Here is a 22,500-nt window from a genome sequence, read left to right as displayed (position 1 = left end):
GACAGAGGGATAAATAGACAGGTGGAGGGATTGAGGATAGATGTGGGTGAAGAGACAGAGACAGGGAGCGATACAGAGGAAGAAAGCCAGACAGACGGAGAAGGTTGATTCTCCAGTTGTTCAGATGTGCAGCTCTGCTAAAGCCTCCTGATGACGGTTTCATATAGAACTCTAGAGGAGCTGCTGCAGCAAGACGTTCAAATTGTTGTTCACAGTTGTGGAGCTGAAACCTTCTAGTTTTACTCCGTCATTCATTATTCAGAACTGCAGAGACACTCAGCCCTGTTTACACTGTCTGGTCCAGCCTTTGCTACAGTGCGTAGCATGTGTGTAGGCATGTTACTTACGCTTACTCGTGACTTTGATAAAACTCTGCGTTGACTTCAGTGTTTGACCTACATTTCTCTGTTCTGCTCTCTCTCTCTCCCTCTCCTCCTCTCACTCTCTCTCTCTCTCTCTCTCCCTCCCTTTCCTCCTTTGGCCATCCCCCTCCTACATGTTCCCTGTTGTACAGTCAGTTAACAGTTTCTGTATGACTTTTCAGTTTTGTCCGATGTCTCACACACACACACACACACACACACTCTTCCTCCCCAGAATGAGACCTTACACTGTGTCTCTCACCCGGCCGCAGCAGCATCCTCCCCCTTGTTGTTTACAGTGAAAGAACTGTAGTAATTTAGCTACTCTGAGGAGAAAAAACAAAAATTGATGTCGACTGACAAAATAATACCGTGTCTTAGATAAAGCATCTGTTTCCGCATCCAAACATGTTCTCCCGCCAAAATTAGTTCAGAGTTCACCAGAGTACCCCCAAACACTCCTTACTTCTACTTTCCAACTAATCAATAACCATTACAGTTACTACTGGGGCTGACATGTGACATAAGTACATTATGTACATCAAAGAAAATTCAGATGTAACTCAAAGAGAATAGTGTATTTCTACGGGAGAATACATAAAATAATGCTTTCCTAAAAATAATGCCCATATTGGCATTTGATTGCCTAATGATGATCATTGACTGAAGATCTTCTTTTGTCCACAGTTTTATTTACCCCTCCATTTTATTTACTCCATCCGTCCATCCATCCATCCATCCCAGATAGCAAAATTGCTGTGGCCCGGACCCGTCCCACACCGACACTTTCATCCGGCCCACATACCGGGTGGACTGATGGCACTTGGACGGTCCGCTCTTGTTTGCCAGATCTGGGCCAGAACCAAGCCATAGCAATGCCGCATGTGCCACATATTTGCCAAAGGTGGCCATATTTGTTTTGTGATATTTGGGCCATATTCACCATTTACCACATGGGCCACTTCAGGGTCACATCCAGATTACATGTTGCCCAGAGCACCGCATCTTTGCCAAGAAAGACCCACATTTGATTTGGCATATTTGGGCCATATTTGCTATTATACATGTGGGCCACTTCAGGCTCACATCCATTTTGTCAGGGCCAGAAGAAGGCCACCAGTGCCGCGTCATTGGCTGAAGTGGCCCACATCCGGATGCTATCTGGGATCCTTTCATCCATCCAGGCCCCCATCTCGCCACTGCTGTGCCTGTCCCTATCTCCCCCCGTGATCTATTGCCAAAACACCGTCTCCGTGTTTAATCATCATTCTTGATGTCAGATGTGATCGCTCCCTCATGGAGATGATTAAAAATCCTTTGTTCTAGTGGAAAACAGTCCTTCACTCGCCATTTTTCATCAGTGGAAACCGCTGGCATGCAATTTGGGTCTGGCTGTGCGGCCCTGTTGTCGGAAGAAGCCCTAATTTCTTCGCGTTGGAGGAAAACGCAGCTTTGTTTGGCCTCGAGGCGGGTGACTGAAGGGTTCAGTTCAGGAGAGAACACCTTCACAACATTCCCTGGATGTTAATGAGACATGTCCCGCCATATGTCTTCCCAATCAATCAGTGACCAATTAACTCATGGCAGATGGAAGCCTCCTCCCGCTGGTCTTCCTTGCTCCCTCATTGGCTGTGAAAGAAAGTGACAGGTGACAACCATGCGACACAGTTGGGGGAATCAAGGAATGTAATTACATGCTAATCGGTGAAGTTCATTTATATTCCAGGCATTACTTCCCTGAGCCTGGCTGGCTATCAACACAGGCGAAGAAGCAAAATGTCCGCGTCAATGGCTGTTATTTAAGGCGGCGTGAAAGTTATGCTCATACTGGCTTCATCCTTCTAATGTCATGTTGAATGTCAAAGACGTTAGCAAATGTCTTAATCTAAGCGATATCTCTCATGTGTGAGCAAGAAATGTACATGCAAACACACTCACATCCTCCTACTCTTAACCAGAACCCTCATTTTCCCGGTGACTTCATTTTCTGTGACAGGGATTCTTTGTTTTATCTGCCTTTAGTTTTCACACGTCTTGATGTTCTACCACATTTACTTAGGTTGTTTTATTGTAATTTGACAACTGTTACCCAGTTTCGCCCCTGTTTGTCGCTTAAAGTGTTCACAGCTTTACACAAGCATTTGTCAGTCGCACAAATCTATTTGTTTTTATCTCTTCATCACTTTTTTTTAACCACTATGCAGATGCACGACTTTCATCTCTGGCTTTTGGAGAACCCCTGGTTTCAGTCCTTCACACCGCCATCAGCTTGTCTCTTTCCTTCTGATACTGAACTTGCCAGCGCTTATCAGTCCTCATGTTCGCTGTCACAGTTTCGCAATGACTTGATTTTCCTCATCCTGTTTTCAGGCCCGGCTTCTCAACAGGCGACTCTAGTCATAGTTACATGACTTTGCGCATGTCCTTTAGTGTTCAAGGTCTGCAGTGGCATTGTGGGTTACTGGTTGTGCTGATACTCTCATGTTTAGCTGTGCCACCTTTGCAGATTTCTGAGTGATTGCATCTAAACATACATATTACTGTAAGATGTTCATGATTTTGCCTTTTTTTTTCTCCCTAACATGACGGTTGATAAGCAAATTGTCAAAATATAGTTTTTTTCTGTACCCAGCCACTATTCTTAGTCCCTCCCTCATGATGCATCACTTGGTATTGCCCATGCAGTTAAATTCGAGGTAGGATTTCACAGAAACTCCGACAGCGATGCAAATAAGATGTGCTCTAGCCACCTTTAACGTGCTCAAACAAACCAATCTTTTGAGAAAAGGGCTTAAGTGTTTCTGATGTGTCAGCTTGGTGTTCTGGGGTGTTGGTTTGCTTTAGATATTATTCAGACGAGCTTTAACTCTGTTGAAGCTGTGGAAAAGCATCCATTTTACATTGTCACTGTTAAGCGTCCAGTCAGGATAGGATCTGAATAACAGCTACTGTGGTGAAAATGTGCAGTCAATACTAGACCTGCTTCCAGTTACAAACTTAAGACAAGGATCCTGTATCATTCTGTTCACAAAGTCACACAGCAGTTGTGTTTTGCATGACACTCAATGCGTTTACATGCACAGTGAAGTGGAGCTATGGTTATAGCTCGATTAGGCCATGTAGTGGGACTACTGTCGTTGTCCCAGTATAGAAGAACCGAGGAAGAATCGATTTATTGACGGATGTCTGACCCCGGGACGGTAGGTGACAATATGCCCCCTTTCAGCTGGTTGCTATTGGACCTTCTTCCGGTTGACCTATTGCGTCATATACCAAACAAGCGACAAACAAGTCAAGCGGTGAAAACATGGACAACTTTACAGCGCTGTCCAGAAAGGCATGGTTTCCGCTCTAGCACTTGCCATGTTGATGCTACGCTGTTCGACTTCCAGGTGGCAGACCGCCGCGGGAACTATGGATCATGCGCAGAACGCCTAGGCCAGTTCGGGGCCGACTGGCGCGTAGACATGCCAGAGTAAATCGATCCCCAACCGCGTTATCCAGGTGTGTTAGTCCGAGTTCCAAAAATTCGATTTAGTACAATTTCAGCCCGACTAACACGTGTACATGTATTTTAAAAGTCCAGTTTTAGTCGGACTAAGACAGTAAATCGACTTTTTCTAACATCATGTAAACGTACTGACTGTGTGTCCTAGTTAAAATCGAACTACTGTTAGATTTTTTTGTAAAATAAGTGATCGGCATGTTGCCTCAAGTATCCGTGGTACTTCTGGAAGTCAGATTTCAAAGGTGAGTTAGTTTCGCATTGCCCTGTCTGAAGAATCATGTGGAAGATGAGTGGGTCTTTTGAAAAGAGCACCTGTAGCCATACTTGCGTACATATATTCACAATAAGATAGTTCAGCTTTGATGGAGAACGTGATAATTCATCATAACTTTCGTTCCTCTTCGCCTACTTCTTATTACGCATGAGCGGTTGCTGGCAGTTTTGAAGTGTGTCATTGTGAACGAATATTGTTGAGGAGCTTATGAGACAACAGACGAGCGAGCTCTCATGCGAGTCGAGTGTTGGTGAAGCTCGTGAAGATGTGGAAGCTAAACTGATCCTATGAAAACATGAACCAATTTCCTGGGCAGGATTTGCTGTGACATGAACAAAGTCACAGGAATCTCTTTCTGGCAGTCTCTCGCTCTCTCTCTCTCTTTCCCACTGAGAAGGGTGTGTGTGGTAGCCATCAAAACCTTGAACCTGTGTGGACTTGAGAGATGAAGCAAATACAGACAGATTTGTTCTCACACGCGTGCATTTGTGCAGGCAGAACACAGACTCTTGGACCGGCGTATCCTGTTTCTGTGTTTTGTGGAGTTTAAAGTCAGCGAAAAAAAAGCGAGTCTCAACTTTGACCTTCTTTAAAGAAACATCTCACAACAAAACAGGAGAAATAAAAACCCTTTTGGTGTGGTCAGTCAAATCTTACAGAAGTGAAAACCTCAACTGTTAAAACAGATTACTACAGATAACCAAGTGAAGCCATCATCAGAAAGGTCCAGTAGAGGATGTACATTCTCCGGCAGCTCAAGAAGTCCAAGCTGCCTCAGGAGCTGCCGATTCAGTTCTACACTGCAAAAATCCAGTCTGTCCTCTGCACATCCATCACTGCCTGGTTTGGATCCTCCACCAAACAGGACAGGGACAGACTACAACGGACAGTTAAGTCTGCAGAGAAAATCATTGGTGCCAACCTGGCCTCCATTCAGGCCTTATACACCTCCAGAGTCAGGAAACAGGCAGGCAACATCACTGAAGACCCGTCACACCCTGGTTACACACTGTTCCAACTCCTCCCCTCTGGTAGGCGCTACAGAGCACTGTACCCCAAAACAACCGGATATAAAAACTGTTTCATTCTGCGGGCTGTCGTTCAAATGAACGCTTAACACTGTCAAATAAATCCAACCTTGTTGTATATCATCATCGGCGGTCACTCGAAGCGAGTATGACTGTCCTCTCCATTGGGTTGTCTACTTGTGGGTCTTCAGATGACTGTAGAAGCCGATCCGCGATCCACTTACAGTTTGGCCAGGGGAAGGTGGTGGTGGTTGGTGGTGATGATGGTGATTGAGCCTTTTTCTCCGAGAAAAAGTGACGGCCTTACAACACCGTCGCTTTTTCTCTGCGGTACAGTGGCGTTCCATTTCATGACGTGCAGCTCCTCCCTGCATGAATTTCTTCCAGGAGCACCTATCCAGTGCTGTGTGTTCCCACTTGCTCGACGTGATGTTGAATTGCTTCAGACCGGTCTTGATATTGTCCTTGAAACGTTTCTTTTGCCCACTGGGAGATCACTGCCCTGGGAGTACAGGATCTGTTTGAGGACACGTGTGTTGGACATGCGGATGGCATGGCCTGTCCATCGGAGTTGGTGCTAAGTTATTGTGGTGGTGATGCTAGTCATGTTGGCTTCCCCCAGAATGCTGATGTTGGTGCATCTGTCCTTCCAGTATATGTAGTGTGTATGTTACGGGTAATGTGAAAAAAACCGTTAATGTGCAAACTACCTGGTTAATGTGCAGATTACCCAACGGGGCGGTTAATGTGCACATTACCCGCCAGAACAGGTTATCTGCGCATTAACCGGGTAGTCTGCACACTACCAGCTTGGGCAGTTAATGTGGATGGAACGAGTTCACATTAACCGGGTAGTCTGCACACTACCAGCTTGGGCAGTTAATGTGGATGGAACGAGTTCACATTAACCGGGTAGTCTGCACACTACCAGCTTGGGCAGTTAATGTGGATGGAACGAGTTCACATTAACCGGGTAGTCTGCACACTACCAGCTTGGGCAGTTAATGTGGATGGAACGAGTTCACATTAACCGGGTAGTCTGCACACTACCAGCTTGGGCAGTTAATGTGGATGGAACGAATTCACATTAACCGGGTAGTCTGAACACCACCCGTTTGGATGGTTAATGTGGATGGAACAAACCTGCAACTCATCTTTTTACGATATTTTGATATTTAAATCAGCAATAGGCCTTTAGCCTGATGACTCGTGAAGTGAGGCCATCTGAGGAATCACAAGTTGTGGTAAATGAAAGAACAGACGTTGGCGATATCATTCTGTCTTTAGATCAACATTTTCCCCCACATGTATAATGAGGCTATTAGCATCAAAGAACACAAACATGAGCCCTCCTCCTCCTCCTCGCTCTCTATCTGATCCCTGATATGAATGAATAGCCTACACATTTGACAAGGGTGAAAAGAAATATCAGTCTCGGCCATCTCCCATCAGGCTGCGATAGCCTACTCTCACTGGAGACATGCGTCATTCAACCAATCACAAATGGCAATCACTCCGTGGACAGACTGGTAAATAACACTTTACGGAAGAGGGGTACTGGCGGAGGAAAATACTAAGACTAGTTGATATGAAAACAGAACGAAAGTCGTTTTATAAGCCCAGTATGTAGGAGCAGAAGCAGCGAAAAAACATGTCAAAATGCAATTCCTGTCTGCCAATCAGGCAAGAAAAATGAATGAACAGGCGAGACCTTTCAGATGCACTTTTACACAACCGATCAAAAAAGACAAAAATGTGCCCGATCCCCTCCCTCGCCTGGCTAATATCCTACTAGTAGCCTACATATTTCATCGATCATATCCTAATCTAACCGAGGATGTGGGAGGGAGCAAACAGATTGTCGATGTAGACTAGACTCGCTGCTGTGCAAGTAAAGCACCCACGTGCACGCGCGTTCTATCCACATTAACCGCCCAAGCGGGTAGTGTGCAGCGGGTAGTGTGCAGACTACCCGGTTGTTGGGTTATCTGCACATTAACCGGGTAGTTTGCACATTAACCGTTTTTTCACATTACCCGTAACATATATACTGTGCTGTACATTGTACTTATTCTGGTACGCTCTGTCGTGTCCATCTACCTCAGGCATGTATGTAAGTAACCTGCTAACATCTATTTCAGCATCTCTGGTATATTCTCTGCACCGTTGCACTTTGTCAGCTCTTATTTCACCTGTACAAGTCAGTCCTTTTGTATATATTTTTGAAGATTGTTGTGCTGTTATTCTATGTTAAATACACTGAGAGAGCCGCGAAACCGGAGTCACATTCCATGTAGCGCAAACCTACATGGCCAATAAACCTGATTCTGATTCTGATTCTGATCGTTTCTTCTTTTGAGTCCATCCATCCATCCATTATCCGAACTGCTTATCCTACTCAGGGTCACGGGGATGCTGGAGCCTATCCCAACAGTCATTGAGCAGCAGGTGGGCAGTCACCCTGGACAGGCCGCCAGTCCATCACAGCGCCGACACACACACACACATTGACACCTAGGGACAATTCAGTACGGCCGATTCACCTGACCTACATGTCTTTGGACTCTGGGAGGAAACCGGAGCCCCCGGAGGAAACCCACGCAGACACGGGGAGAACATGCAAACTCCATACAGAGGACGACCCCCAAGGTTGGACTACCCCGGGGCTCGAACCCAGGACCTTCTTGCTGTGAGGCGACCGCGCTAACCACCGTGCCACCGTGCCGCCATCTTTTGAGTGAGCTTCAAAATTCAATTCTGATGTGGCTACTATGAAGAACAAATGTGCAGCGGGCAGCATTTCCTGTTCACGACAGCCATGCTGTAATCACACGTGTGGCACTCTGCAGTCTGGTGACGCTTCTGGAAATTCAGAATCAATGCTTATTGTAAAATCAATCGATGTTTCTTTATTATTATATTCTGTTTAAGCCATCATATGAAAGTGGAGCGGTTCACCTCCGATGTTTAGAGAGAATCTCTGGATGACTTGCTGTTATTGTACTTCCTCTCTCTCTGAATATATATATATATACATATATACACACACACACATATATATATATATGTATATATATATATATATATATACACACACACATATATACACACACACATATATATATACATACATACATACATACACACACACACACAGACACACACACATATATATATATATACGCATTAATAAATCACACAAACAGAAACAAGTCAAGTATCCGGTTCTGTGCGGTTGTCTTTAACTTGGGGTCACAACAGTCTGCTGAGTTGTTCGTCTTGGTTGTCTGCGCTGCGGCCCACACTTGTGGCTCTGAAACCTTTCTCGGTTTTCCCTTCATTCATTATTCAGAGCTGCAGCGAGCAGCTCTGTCCTGTTTACGCCGTCTTACACAGCGGCTCCGGCAGAAGTTTTTCTTTTCCTTTCACGTTATTCTCATATACGTATAAAGAATGCCGTGTACCTTCAAACGCAACGAAATGCGTTTCCCTGGCTCTCGCGGCCCTCAAAACTGTATAAAAGGGAATAATAAACAATGACAAAAACAATAAATAAGAAATCAGACATCCCACGAAATAATAAATCGCTGAAGTTATATAAGGCGCCTGCTGTTCATTATTCTGACGGCACTGGGGGCAAAAACTGTCTTTGAGGCGGCTGGTCTGAGCTCTGACGCTCCGTAAGCGTTGTCCTGAGGGAAGGAGTGAGTTGTGTGTGTGTGTGTGTGTGTTTGTGTAGGAGGGTTTTGTGGTTATAGACGGCCCCACAGCTGAACCTCTTACAGTGCTCAGCACCATTGCACTTTATCATCTATTATTTCGCCTGTACAAGTCAATCCTTGTGTATATATGTGGAGGTTGTTGTGTTGTAGTGTTGTTATTCTATGTTAAGTACACTGAGAGAGCCACGGAACTGCAGTCACATTCCATGTATGTGCAAACCTACGTAGCCAATACGCATGATTCTGATTCTGAGACGTCGGCAGACAACGCACGGCGCCCTCAACGGCAGGCAGAGAGGCGGGCGCCAGACCCACGCCGGCGATGTGGACAAGCGGGTGAAGAATCTGTCCGACAGACAGCTCACCCAGGCGGAGAAAGACATCCTTGCTAAGGAAGCGGAGCAACTGTGGGCGAAAGTTGCCGCCTGCCTCAGCAACGCGAAGGCGCCGCCATCCAACATCAGCAAAGACGAGAAGAAAGCTCCCACAACTCTCAGCAAGGACAGTAACATCATCATCCTTCCGGCAGACAAAGACAGTTGCACTGCGGTATTAAACCAGACAGACTATCATGAGAAGGTTATGACGTTACTTCGCGACATGAATACTTCTGAACTCCTGAAACGAGATCCAGGCAGTGATTACAAGAAAAAAGTGACGGATTATCTGAAACGTGGAACAGGACAATGCTATTGACAGAATGTTCTACCATAGATTATACCCAGGGGAAGCTACACCTAGTCTGTATGGTTTACCCCACATACATAAACAGGATGTGCTATTACCGCCTATTGTTTACATGATTAACTCAGTGACCTATAACAGCTCTAAGTTTCTGGCATCTATTTTTAACCTGTTGGTAGGCAGTAGTGAACATCACACTCACCATACTATGGATTTTGTGGATAAGGTGAGGGGCATCATTATGGTCCATAGTCTCCACCATCTACAGACCAGGACTCCACAGTCTACACCATCTACAGGCCAGGACTCCACAGTCTCCACCATCTACAGGCCAGGACTCCACAGTCTACACCATCTACAGGCCAGGACTCCACAGTCTACACCATCTACAGGCCAGGACTCCACAGTCTACACCATCTACAGGCCAGGACTCCACAGTCTACACCATCTACAGGCCAGCGGCTCCACAGTCTACACCATCTACAGGCCAGGACTCCACAGTCTACACCATCTACAGGCCAGGACTCCACAGTCTACACCATCTACAGGCCAGGACTCCACAGTCTATACCATCTACAGGCCAGGACTCCACAGTCTCCACCATCTACAGGCCAGGACTCCACAGTCTACACCATCTACAGGCCAGGACTCCACAGTCTCCACCATCTACAGGCCAGGACTCCACAGTCTACACCATCTACAGGCCAGGACTCCACAATCTACACCATCTACAGGCCAGGACTCCACAGTCTACACCATCTACAGGCCAGTGGCCACTCTTTAAGGATGAGGATGTGCACATCCTTGGTAGGGAGGAACGCTGGTTTGAACAGGGAGTCATTACCCAATTTCCCCTTGGGGATGAATGAAGTATTCTGATTCTGATTCTGATGAGTCAAAGAGGCCATCTATGTGAAGAAGGAACGACCATCCCTGAACCGGGGGGGGCTAAGAGTACATCTGTCTCCATCTTACAATGCTGTGATTGCAAACATCCCCAAATCCTCTGTGAATAGTACACATGGCCATTGTAAGGACCCAGCCACATCGAACCAGAACCTCACGCCACAAGAACAGCTTCTGCCCTGCAGCAGTAGGCCTTTCTAACAAGCCGGCCTACAGTAGAAACACACACACACACACATCAGTGGCTGTCAGACACACCTCGGCTCTCCACGTCTGTGGTGTTGGATACGGGTGGCGAGATGCTGTGGGTGATGCAGCGATGCCCGGAGCTCATGCATTTTGAGTGGAGGTGCTCTGCAGAGTTCATATGTGCCGGAGCAGGACGAGATTGAAACAGAACGAGACGGCAAGACAGACAGAGAGGGAGACAGAGGGAGAGAGAGGTTGAGAAAGCGGGAATGGGAATGGACGGCGGGATGGAAGGAAGGGAGGAGCAGCTGGTTGGATAAATTGGCAGAGGGCTGGAGAGGTTGCCCAGGCTTTGTCATTTTTGGTCGTCATAATCACATCTGGAGACACTGCTGCTGAACCCAATATCGATGCCGGGGTGGGACCGCTGGCCTTAATCTGTTTGGGGACAGGAAACGCACCCACACACACACACACACACACACACACACACACACACGCACACACGCTTGTATGAGTCGAAATGCGACTCCATCAGAATCAGAAAGCAGTTCCTCGGGGGGGTTTGTTGGATTTTTATTCATTTCTAACTGACGTCTCGCTCCCAAACCCAGTCTGAGTCTTTTCATTTAAGTCCCTCTTGCACTCAGCTATTCTTTCATTTTTCCCTCTCTCGCTCTCTCTTTGTCTCTCTCGCTCTCTCTTTGTCTCGCTGCCTCTCAAGCTTTGAGTCCATGTGGGGTTTCTGTGATGGGAGATGAACTCTTTTCGACATGTTGATATAAAAGAGGCACGGTGGCGCAGTGGTTAGCGCGGTCGCCTCACAGCGAGAAGGTCCACGGGTTCGAGTCCCGGGGTAGTCCAACCTTGGGGGTTGTCCCGGGTCGTCCTCTGTGTGGAGTTTGCATGTTCTCCCCGTGTCTGCGTGGGTTTCCTCTGGGGGCTCCGGTTTCCTCCCACAGTCCAAAGACATGTAGGTCAGGTGGATCGACCATATTACATTGTCCCTAGGTGTGTGTTAGTGTGTGTGTGTGTGGGCCCTGTGTGATGGCCTGGCGGCTTGTCCAGGGTGTCTCCCCGCCCGCTGCCCAATGGCTGCTGGGATAGGCTCCAGCACCTCGAGAGCAGGAGAAGCGGTTTGGATAATGGATGGATATAAGAGAGTGACTGTTAATATTGTAAAATAAAGTGTGTCACTGTTAGTTTGTTTTGTGTTTAATAAGAAACTGTTTTTAAATTTAAATTCAGTTCTCTCTCTCTCTCTTTGTCTCTCTCTCTCTCTCTCTGTTAAACATAAAGAAAGAGATCAATAGTTCATGTGCTGTGACGGTGGGGTGAGCTTATTGCATTGCCAAACTGCGTAGCCCATCCCCATCTGAATGTAGACTGATGATAATGGCCTTTTGTTACAGATAATGGCATCTCCATAATAACTGCGTATTGTTCTCTCTTCCCCCCGCATCGTTTTGTTTCTCTCTGTCCTTTGCGCTCTATCTCTCCCGCTCTTTTTTCTGTTTCTGTTTGTCTCATCTCTTTGTCTGAGTCTCCTTCCTCTCTCTCCCCCGCTCACTCTTTAACTCTCCCCCAATTCATCTTTCTTTTATGTATCTTTTCTCTCTTATACTCTCTCTCTTGCTCTCGCTCTGCCTGTCTCCCCTCCTCTTTCTCCACTCTGTCTGTCTGTCTGTCTGTCTGTCTGTCTGTCTGTCTCTCTCAGACTACCAGAGGTTGATGACGGTGGCAGAGGGCATCACCACCCTGCTGTTCCCCTTCCAGTGGCAGCACGTCTACGTTCCCATCCTGCCTGCCTCCCTGCTCCACTTCCTGGATGCCCCAGTCCCCTACCTGATGGGCCTGCAGTCCAAAGAGGGCACCGACCGCTCCAAACTGGAGCTTCCACAGGAGGTATGGCGCGTTCGGGTGTGTGTGTTTTGTTTTTTTGCACCCCCCCCCTTTTCCCCCAAGTTGCACCCGGCCAATTACCCCACTCTTCCGAGCCGTCCCGGTCTCTGCTCCACCCCCTCTGTCGATCCGGGGAGGGCTGCAGACTACCGCACGCCTCCTCCAATACATAGGGAGTCGCCAGCCGCTTCTTCTCACCTGACAGTGAGGAGTTTCACCAGGGGGACGTAGCGCGTGGGAGGATCATGCTGTTCCCCCCAGTTCCCGCTCCCCCCCAAACAAACTGATTAGGTTCTACAGTTACATAACAATAATAATAAACAGGTGTGTGTGGGTATGTTTTACTCTTATCGTAGGTGAACAGGGACACACAAGGACAAAACCTGCAGACAATGCTTGTTGAGGTTTTACCGCTGCCTCCTGCTAATCTTTATCTCTCTCTCTCTCTCACACACACACACACAGCTGTTTATTATTATTGTTATGTAACTGTAGAACCTAATCAGTGTGTAGCAACTAGCAGCTCCAAGGCCAAGTTCCACGTTCCAAGGCTGTAAATTCCTGACAGCAAATGCTGCACATTAACACAGCGGTGTTGCAAGTTGAATACAGAGACAGACAGAATGTATCCCTCCTGGTAAGACCTTTCCTCTCTCTCTCTCTGTCTGACTGTCTCTCTCATCTCTCTGTCTCTGTCTGTCTGTCTGTCTGTCTGTCTGTCTGTCTGTCTCTACCTCTCTCTGTCTCTCTCTCCTTCTCTCTCTCTGTCTGTCTGTCTGTCTGTCTATCTCTCTCTGTCTGTCTCTCCCTCTCTCTGTCTGTCTCTCCCTCTCTCTCTCTGTCTGTCTGTCTGTCTGTCTGTCTGTCTGTCTGTCTGTCTGTCTGTCTGTCTGTCTCTCCCTCTCGCTGTCTGTCTATCTCTGTCTGTCTGTCTGTCTGTCTGTCTGTCTGTCTGTCTGTCTGTCTCTCCCTCTCTCTGTCTGTCTCTCCCTCTCTCTGTCTGTCTGTCTGTCTGTCTGTCTGTCTCTCCCTCTCTCTGTCTGTCTCTCCCTCTGTCTGTCTCTGTCTGTCTGTCTGTCTGTCTGTCTGTCTGTCTCTATCTCTGTCTGTCTCTCCCTCTCTCTGTCTGCCTCTCCCCCCGTCTGTCTGTCTCTCCCTCTCTCTGTCTGTCTCTGTCTGTCTGTCTGTCTGTCTCTATCTCTGTCTGTCTGTCTGTCTGTTTCTCTCTCTCTGTCTCTCTCTCTGGGCTGAGGGATTTCACCAGTTCAAGTGTGGTTATTATATTAAAGTCACAGGCAGTCTGAGGTTAATTTTCTTCATTTTTCGGTGACTCGTGTTCTTCTATTCTTGCCAACGTACTCCTCGATCAGCAAGTGTCTGAAATCTCGGTGGTTTGAAATAAAACCAGTCTGTTCTTTCTGCAGTTGCTCTAATTTGACCAGTTGTTCGCTTATTCGTGTGTGTGTGTGTGTGTGTGTGTGTGTGTGTGTGTGTGTGTGTGTGTGTGTGTGTGTGTGTGTGTGTGTGTGTGTGTGTGTCGCGATAAGGCCCCAACAAAGCCCAACATCCTTACTGGTACCGGGCTGCAAGTTTCCGGCGTGAGTTTACATCCCCCAATTCCCTACTCTCGTTAATCTGGCACGCTCCGTGTGGATGCTAATTATCCCTGCCAACACTCGATGCTCCCCTTCACCAACACCCAGCCCCCACCCCCGTGAGCCCCTCCGCCTTCCCCCTTCAATTCAACATTCTGCCCCCCCCCCCAAAAGAAGGCCTGCCAAGACTTCTGCGTTGCCTCCCTCTTTCTGAATGAGCCTTTGAAGTGGTGATGACCTAGAAATGGGTTGATGATGAAAGGACGGCTCGGAGCAAAAGGAGGAAGACTGAGGACTCAAGCGGAGAAAAGGGGGAATATAATAATGTAATTGGGGGGATTTTGCATCAGACGGGGCTTGCCTTTTTGAACCCAGCCTTTTAAAGAACGGCGAACTGTAAGTCGGAAACAGACGAGCGTGCACATACAAACGCTGATGTCGGCGCCTTTATCGTTGTTTTTGTGCGTTCTCCTTTTCTTTCCAGTCCAATCGGTGTGCACCAGTAGCAGCAGAGATGTTGCACTTTCAGCTCAAACTAGGCCAGCCTTTCTCAGGACAGAAAAAAAGATCTGTTTGTGTTTTGTTCGCCTGTAGAATCACCCAGGGGGTTGCATGCTTTATTTTCAACCCCCCCCCCAAGGCTAAATAAGCTTTAAACTTAAACCCGACCTGATACAAACAAATCGGTGTATATATTGTGTTTGTACTGCAGCCAGCACACGGCAGAGATAGAGCCGGAACGGTCCGGGGAATGGTCCTGCAGAGAGAACTGTCAGGAAAATGCTAATATAGTTCATTCAAGTGCATCACAGGAGTGCATCTCTATCCACATGGGGAGCGGATGCTGTCCTGGATGCAGGGCTAGACTGTATGTGAGGTGAGGCTCGGATACAGGGAGGGTAATCGGAAGACTGGCAGTGATAAATTACATCAGGGCTTTTGGAAGAGAAGCTGAATGGTTGTGTTACAACCGGCTACTACAGTGGCTCTGGGCTAAGTGAGCGTGTACATGTGTGTGTATAGGTTTCTACACTACATGGACAAAAGTACGTGGGCACTGAAACAGCACACCCATATTTGTTTTTTGAACATCTCATTCCAAAACCATGGGCATTAATATGGAGTTGGTCCCTGCTTTGCAGCTATACCAGCCTCTGCTCTTCTGGGAAAGCTTTCCACTAGATTTTGGAACGTGGCTGTGGGGATTTGCTCCCATTCAGCCAAAAGAGCATTACTGAGGTCTGAGGTTATTTTATTGCGCATGTTGTGCAGGCCTTCTCCTCAACATCGGTTAGGGAAAAGGCCTGGCTCGCGATCGGCATTCCAATTTGTCCCAAAGGTGTTGGACGGGGTGGAGGTCAGGGCTCTGTGCAGAACAATCAAGTTCTTCCACAACAAACTCAGGAAACAAATGTATTCATGGACCTGCTTTGTGCATGGGGGCATTGTCATGCTGAAACTATAAAGGGCCTTCACCAAACTGTTGCCACAAAGTTGGAAGCACACAATTCTCTGGAATGTAATTGTATGCTGTGGCATTAAGATTTACCTTTACTGGAACTAAGGGGCATAGCCCAAACCATGAAAAATAGCCCCAGACCGTTATTCTTCCTATACCGAACTTTACAGTTGGTACTGTGTATTCGGGCAGGTAGCGTTCTCCTGGCATCTGCCAAACCCAGGTTGGTCCGTCAGACTGCCAGATAGTGAAGCGCAATTCATCCCTCCAGAGAAGGCGTTTCCATGGAGTCCAATGGCGGTGTGCTTTACACTACTCCATCCGACATTTGGCGTTGTGCATGGTGATCTTGGGCTTGTGTGCAGCTGCTCGGCCATGGAAACACGTTTCATGAAGCTCCAGATGAACAGTTCTTGTGCTGACGTTGCTTCCAGGGGCAGCATGGAACTCAGTAGTGAGTGTTGAACTGAAGACAGATGATTTTTACATGCTTCAGCACTCGGAGGTCTCGTTCTGTGGTCTTGTGTGGCCTACCCATGTCACGGCTGAGCTGTTGCTGCTCCGAGACGTTTCCACTTCACAATAACAGACTTACAGTTGACCAGGGCAGATAGCAGTGAAGACATTTGAACAAACGACTTGTTGGAAAGGGGGCATCTTATGTCAGAGACAAGTTAAAAGTCACTGAGCTCTTCAGTACGACCCATTCTACTGCCAATGTTTGTGTATAGAGATTGCCTGGCTATTTCAGGACCTAAGGTGGGCATCCAACATAGACACAATCATCTAAAAGGCCCAGCAGAGGATGTACTTTCTCCACCAGTTCAGGAAGTTCAACCTGCCTCAGGAACTGCTAATTCAGTTCTACACTGCAATAATCCAGTCTGTCCTCTGCACATCCATCACTCTGTGGTTTGGATCTGCCACCAAACAGGACAAGGAAAGACTACAATGGGACGGTTAAGTCTGCAGAGAAAATCATTGGTGCCAACCTGCCCTCCATTCAGGACTTATACACCCCCAGAGTCAGGAAACGGGCAGGCAACGTCACTGCAGACTCATCACACCCTGGTCACAACCTGTTCCAACTCCTCCCCTCTGGTAGGCGCTACAGAGCACTGTACCCCAAAACAACCAGATATAAAAACAGTTTCTTTCTGCGGTCTGTCATTCAAATGAATGCTGTCAAATAAATCCAACCATGTTGTATATATACTGTACTGTATATTGTACGTATACTGGTACACCCTGTCATGTCCATCTGCCTCAGGCATGTATGTAAGTAACCTGCTAACATCTGTTTCAGCATCTCTAATATATTCTCTGCACTATTCTCTGCTGCAGGTAATACACCGACTATCATGCAACCCCACCTCAAAAAACACGAACTATCCCTTTAAAGACAAGCGAAAGGGAACATAATGACACTAATGTACATTTTCCCGTTCAGTTCAGCCGAAGCCTGCTGGGAGCGCTTTAACCACTTTATGTGGAGTTATTTTAATATTATAATTATTCGGTTTGATCAGAGTTTACTTGCTGCTGTCCATGCTGTTTAATTCATTCCATTGTCATGTTTTGGAAGTTATTTAGTATTTTTAATCAAAAAAGAATTCCGCTCAGATTGTTGTCTAGTGCCTCAAACATCATGCACTTTATTTTTTCAAATATTTTCTGTTTTACACAAAATTCAATCAAACATGTTCATTTAAAGGCAGCCTTGTGTTGGGGTTTGTGTTGCTGTAAAATTTGGCACAAATTTTTTTTTTACATTTATCGCAACCGAATATCGGCCCAAAATATCGGCTATCGGCCACATAACGTACTGATAATCGAGATCGGTATCGGCCCCGAAACCCCCCCCCCCCAAAAACCCATATCGGTCGACCCCTAGTTGTAGTGTTGTTATTCTATGTTAAGTACACCGAGAGAGCCACGAAACCGCAGTCAGATTCCATGTTTGTGCAAACCTACATGGCCAATAAACCTGATTCTGATTTACTTGATTTGATTTTATGCACCTGTTAGCAGTGGCTGTGGCTGAAATAGCCGAACCCACTCATTAGAATGGTTTTTGTTTGTTTTGGGGTTTTTTTTTGCACATATCATCACGTTAAAGAATAAAAAGGAGCTATAATTTCACCAGATAATGCAGTTTTTAACTTTGAAAGCTCCATTTGCAAATAATGTATCACCCCAGCAATGACTGAAGTGATTTCAGAGGGGAAATGAGGCAGTTGTCAAAGAAGTCATTAACTGAGACCAAATGATAGTATTTGTCAGATGTGGTAGAGTATTTTTCTTCGGGAGCAGTCGTGATTTACCAAATCGTGTAGTGTTTCAGTGGGCAGCTGCTGTCACACACGTGCTTTGTGGACAGACCTTCCAGAAACATGTCTGAATGTTTGTGTTTCATCTTACTTTTTAATATTTATGAGTAAACGCTCAATATATTTCATCCGCAATTAACCTTTTGTTTCCATGAACTTGTTTCCATGTCTGCTGTTCTAACAGCTGGGCTGTTGTCCTGTGAGGTCAAAGTTCAATTACATTATCTTTACAGGTGATTACTTTCTATGCGATCAAAGTTTAGATGCTGTCAGTTGTCGGAGTCTGCCGCCACACCTGTTTCTCTCTTGAATTTGAATTTGTGCGCCCGGCGGTGCTGACACGTGCAGATGCCCCCCCCCCCCCTCAGCTGTGTGTGTCTGTGTGCGGTTTAGCGCAATACTATTAGAGGTTTTGCCTAAATCCGGTATATGAGTGTGCCGCTAACTCCATTATATCAGATTTAGGTTGATCTCTGGCAGTAATCTGCCTTTATCAATCAAACACTGACCTAGATATATCCCCAGACAAACAGATTCCCCAGCCCCCAGTCCAGCACGCCTCCTAAACCCAATCAGTCCAGCACGCCTCCTAACCCCAATCAGTCTAGCGAGCCTCCTAAACCTAATCAGTCCAGCACGCCTCCTAAACCCAATCCGTCCTCAATATGGCTCCTTTTAACACCTGGTCAGCCTCTCCAAACTTGTTTAAAGGCTTTTCTATGCTCTCACTTCTGATGCCAAACATCACTCACAAAAACAAGCCTGGCGTGGCAGTCTATTCTGTTGCCTACCAACACAGGGATCGCTGGTTCGAATCTCCGGCGTGTTACCTCTGGCTTGGTCGGGCGTCCCTACAGACACAACTGGCCGTGTCTGCGGGTGGGAAGCCAGATGTTGGTATGTGTCCTGGTCACTGCACTAGCGCCTCCTCTGGTTGGTCAGGGTGCCTGTTTGGGGGGGGGGGACTGGGAGAAATAGCGTGATCTTCCCACGTGCTACGTCCCCCCGGTGAAACTCCTCACTGTCAGGTGAAAAGAAGTGGCTGGCGACTCCACATGTATGGGAGGAGGCATGTGGTAGACTGCAGCCCTCCCCAGATGAGCAGAGGGTGTGGAGCAGAGACCGGGAAGGCTCGGAAGAGTGGGATAATTGGCCAGATACAATTGGGGAGAAAAGGGGAAGGGGGGGGGGACAACAAGACTGGTGTCAAGCCTTTATCTCTCTGCTGTGATGTAGTAAAATTGGAAAAATATGTCCCTTTAAGCACATTAGATGCTAAATCCAACACGATGGCAGTTTGTAGAAATATTCTGGAATTAAACATGAAATCCCCTCCCATCTGTTTTTACACGTGAAGCTGCTCTCCAGAAGTATTGGAGTGAATCTAAAAATACAGGGCATTAAAGAGTTTGCGTCTTTTAAATTAACATAATGATCACCAGTAAGAACATTGGCAAAATCAAAAAAATATATTTTTTTTTTTTTAGTTTTGAAGGGTTTCTGATGTGTCAGCTTATTTTTCCAGGTTGTCGGTTAGCTAAGAACGTGATTCGGATGAGCTAACTTAAGCTCTGTTGCATCACTGTAAAAGCATCTATTGTACAATATCAGTGTTAAGCACCAGTCAGCATCTGATGTAGAACATATATAACTTAGCTACTCAGTTGAAAATGTGCAGTCAATACTCGACTCACTTCCAGTCACAAACTGAAAAGACAATGATCCTGTATTGTTCTGTTGCCAGCAGTCACACAACAGTTGTTTCTATCTCCAGGCCAACCTGTGTTTTGTGGACATCGACAACCACTGCATTGAGCTGCCAGAGGACTTCCCCCAGTTTCCAAACAAGACGGAGTTCATCCAGGAGCTCAGCGAGGTTCTCCTGACCTTCGGCTTGTCCCCTAATGGGGGGTCTCTCTCGCGGACCCACACCGCCATCCCCGCCCACCCTGGCAGCAACCCCTCCACCCCAGGCAGGGAGCGCAAAGCCGCCGCAATCCGGGATTTGGAGGATGATGGCCGTAACGGGAATCTGGCGGGCGAGGAGCTGGCCATGCTTGAGCTGCTTCAGGGGAATGCCACCCTGGAGAGACTGCAGGCACTGGCCAAGCGCACGGGGGTAACAGTGGCACGTGTGGATGCCCTGAGGGCCGGGGTCAAAGGTCAAGGGACAGAGGGGCAGGGTGGGCGCACGGCAGCAGAAGAGGAGGAGCTGAGGAACGCCAAGCTGAACGTCCAACTAAGGGAGGTGTTCGCCAGCAGATTCACTACCATGTTTGCTGACTATGAGGCCTTCGTCATCCAGAGCGCCCCGGACCTCGAGTCCTGGCTCACCAACCGAGAGCAGATGCACAACTTTGACAAGGTAACCAACACACATACACACATGCACACAAACACAGACATAGTCTCAAATGCACAAACAAACATGATTTTCTTATAGACGGCAGAAGAAGTTTCTTCACACGCTTAAAACAATGGCGACTGAAACCGAACGGATCATGTTGGCGCTAATGAATATTGAAATGTAATGTCGTGAAGACGAGTCGCACAAATGTGCATATTTGCGAACTTCCTCAACTAGTCTCTCCTCGATTTGGTCCATGGTTACTGTTTGGTGAAGAAGGAGCAGACGAAGAAGAAGAAGCAGCCTCAAATGCATAGGAGGAAATGCGATGCTACTAAGCGGACCAATCGAATTTATTGCGGTCTGCGTAGCCGTACGTCGTCGTGACGTGTAGTTACATTTTTGGCGAGGTGCAACTGCACATCAGGCCCCGGCGTAACCTCCTGCGTAGGGTACGCAGCTACACGGGCCTACGCTGGACCCCCGGTGTCAGGTCTACACAGAAGCATAAATCAGGCGTAAGAGTACATCTGTCGCCATCTTACAACGCCGTGATTGCAAACATTCCCCAATCCTGTGTGAGTAGTACACATGGTCTATTAAACTCCAGTTAATGGTCACGGCAAGTTGCATATGAAACCGATCGTTGGTTTGGGTCGTTACGCCACTGTGTTGTTTATAAGGGTGGGGTACCTGCAGTCAGCTGAGACTGAAGAGGTCACTTAGATGATGATGAAACGTATCTGTCAATAAACGTGTCCAGATGAACTGATTCAACCTTCTTTGATTTTTTTTGACCTGGATTATTGAGCATGCATAAAGACACAAACTAAAATGCAAACAAATACCAACACACACACACACACACACACTCAAAGTAACACAAACACTCAAACATCCATCCATCCATTATGCAAACCGCTTATCCTCCATTATCCAAACCGCTTATCCTGCTCTCAGGGTCGCGGGGATGCTGGAGCCTATCCCAGCAGTCACTGGGCGGCAGGTGGGGAGACACCCTGGACAGGCCGCCAGGCCATCACAGGCACATATTGTTGTTATTCGTCCGTCCGGCACATCAGTCATCCTGTGATGGATGACTGATGACTTACACAATGATTAAAGTGAGGAAGAGTTGCGCATCATCAACCCCACTTTCGTCCGAGACCACCTACTACCAGTGGCAAGACTAGCGAGACGACTGGCAATGGAGACGGATGCAGATTGTTCCTCAGGGTTTCTTCCCGAAGCCTTTCCCGTAGACGGGTATACCCGCAAGGCAGCGAAGGTTTTAAATCAGAGTTGTCCTTCTCCTAGATGAGCTGCCCGACGAGGCTAACGAGCTTCATCTACCCGGGTCTGAAATCAGAGTTGTCTATCTCCTAGATGAGCTGCCAGCCAAGGCTAACGAGTCCAATTGACCCACCCAATTATACCACCGGGAACCCGGTCGCCCCCACAGCAGACTATGTGAAAACAGCAGGTACCACGAGAAGGTGCTGCCGCAGACACATTTGCGTAGGAGCGGCCATATGCTAAGGTCCTGATGGACCCGCGGTGTTCACTACACCAGGAAGCGAGAGGCCACCACACCGCTTCGCATTCCTTTTGGCAAGCAGGACATCTGGCATAGTACTCGCCACCTCCCACAGGTGGTGAGTGTTGTTTATGTTTGAGTGTTATTGTATATGTTCCGCAGGGACATATACAATAACACTCAAACATAAACACACAAAAATCTACTTTCAAATATAATGACCAGTTCATCATGAAACAAGGAAATGCATAATCCACCCCAGCCAAAGGATTCTGGTGTGAGGAGGAAATTGAATTCTGTGCAGTTTCCTGTACAACCATTCCCATGCAAAACTTATGAACAATCATGGCCTACATTCAGTGCTGGGGACTTCATGCGAGCCTAGTGGTTGTACTGTAGTTGCCCTACGGTGGCCCAGTGGCTAGCACCATCGCCTCACAGCATAACGGTCCTGGGTTTGAACCCCAGGTCGTCCCAGGTCCTCCTTCTATGTGGAGTTTGCATGTTCTCCCCATGTCTGCGGTGGGTTTCTTCCGGGTGCTGCGGTTTCCTCAGGGTTAATAGTCCTGTCTGTGCCCCTGACCGAGGCAACGGAAAGAAGACCTGGAGCTGGTCCCCGGGGCACAATATGGGGTGGGTTAAATGCAGAGAACACAT

The 22,500-nt window shown here is 47.3% G+C and overlaps 1 protein-coding gene across 7 annotated transcripts in view; it reads left to right on the top strand.

Moving 5' to 3' along the window:
• dennd5b (DENN/MADD domain containing 5B) overlaps window positions 1–22,500 on the top strand; it is a 124,361-nt gene that overhangs the window by 70,374 nt on the left and 31,487 nt on the right. For all 7 annotated transcript variants that reach the window (XM_056275707.1, XM_056275706.1, XM_056275705.1 and 4 more), the window contains 2 exons: window positions 12,391–12,578; window positions 19,734–20,324. In XM_056275707.1, coding sequence (XP_056131682.1) covers window positions 12,391–12,578; window positions 19,734–20,324 — 779 coding nt within the window. The remainder of the gene's footprint in view (window positions 1–12,390; window positions 12,579–19,733; window positions 20,325–22,500) is intronic.

The sequence above is a fragment of the Lampris incognitus genome, chromosome 3 (genome assembly GCF_029633865.1).
Source record: "Lampris incognitus isolate fLamInc1 chromosome 3, fLamInc1.hap2, whole genome shotgun sequence".
Lineage (NCBI taxonomy): Eukaryota > Metazoa > Chordata > Actinopteri > Lampriformes > Lampridae > Lampris > Lampris incognitus.
The sequence above is the reverse complement of the archived record's forward strand: the minus strand, read 5'-3'. Positions and strand labels throughout refer to the sequence as shown.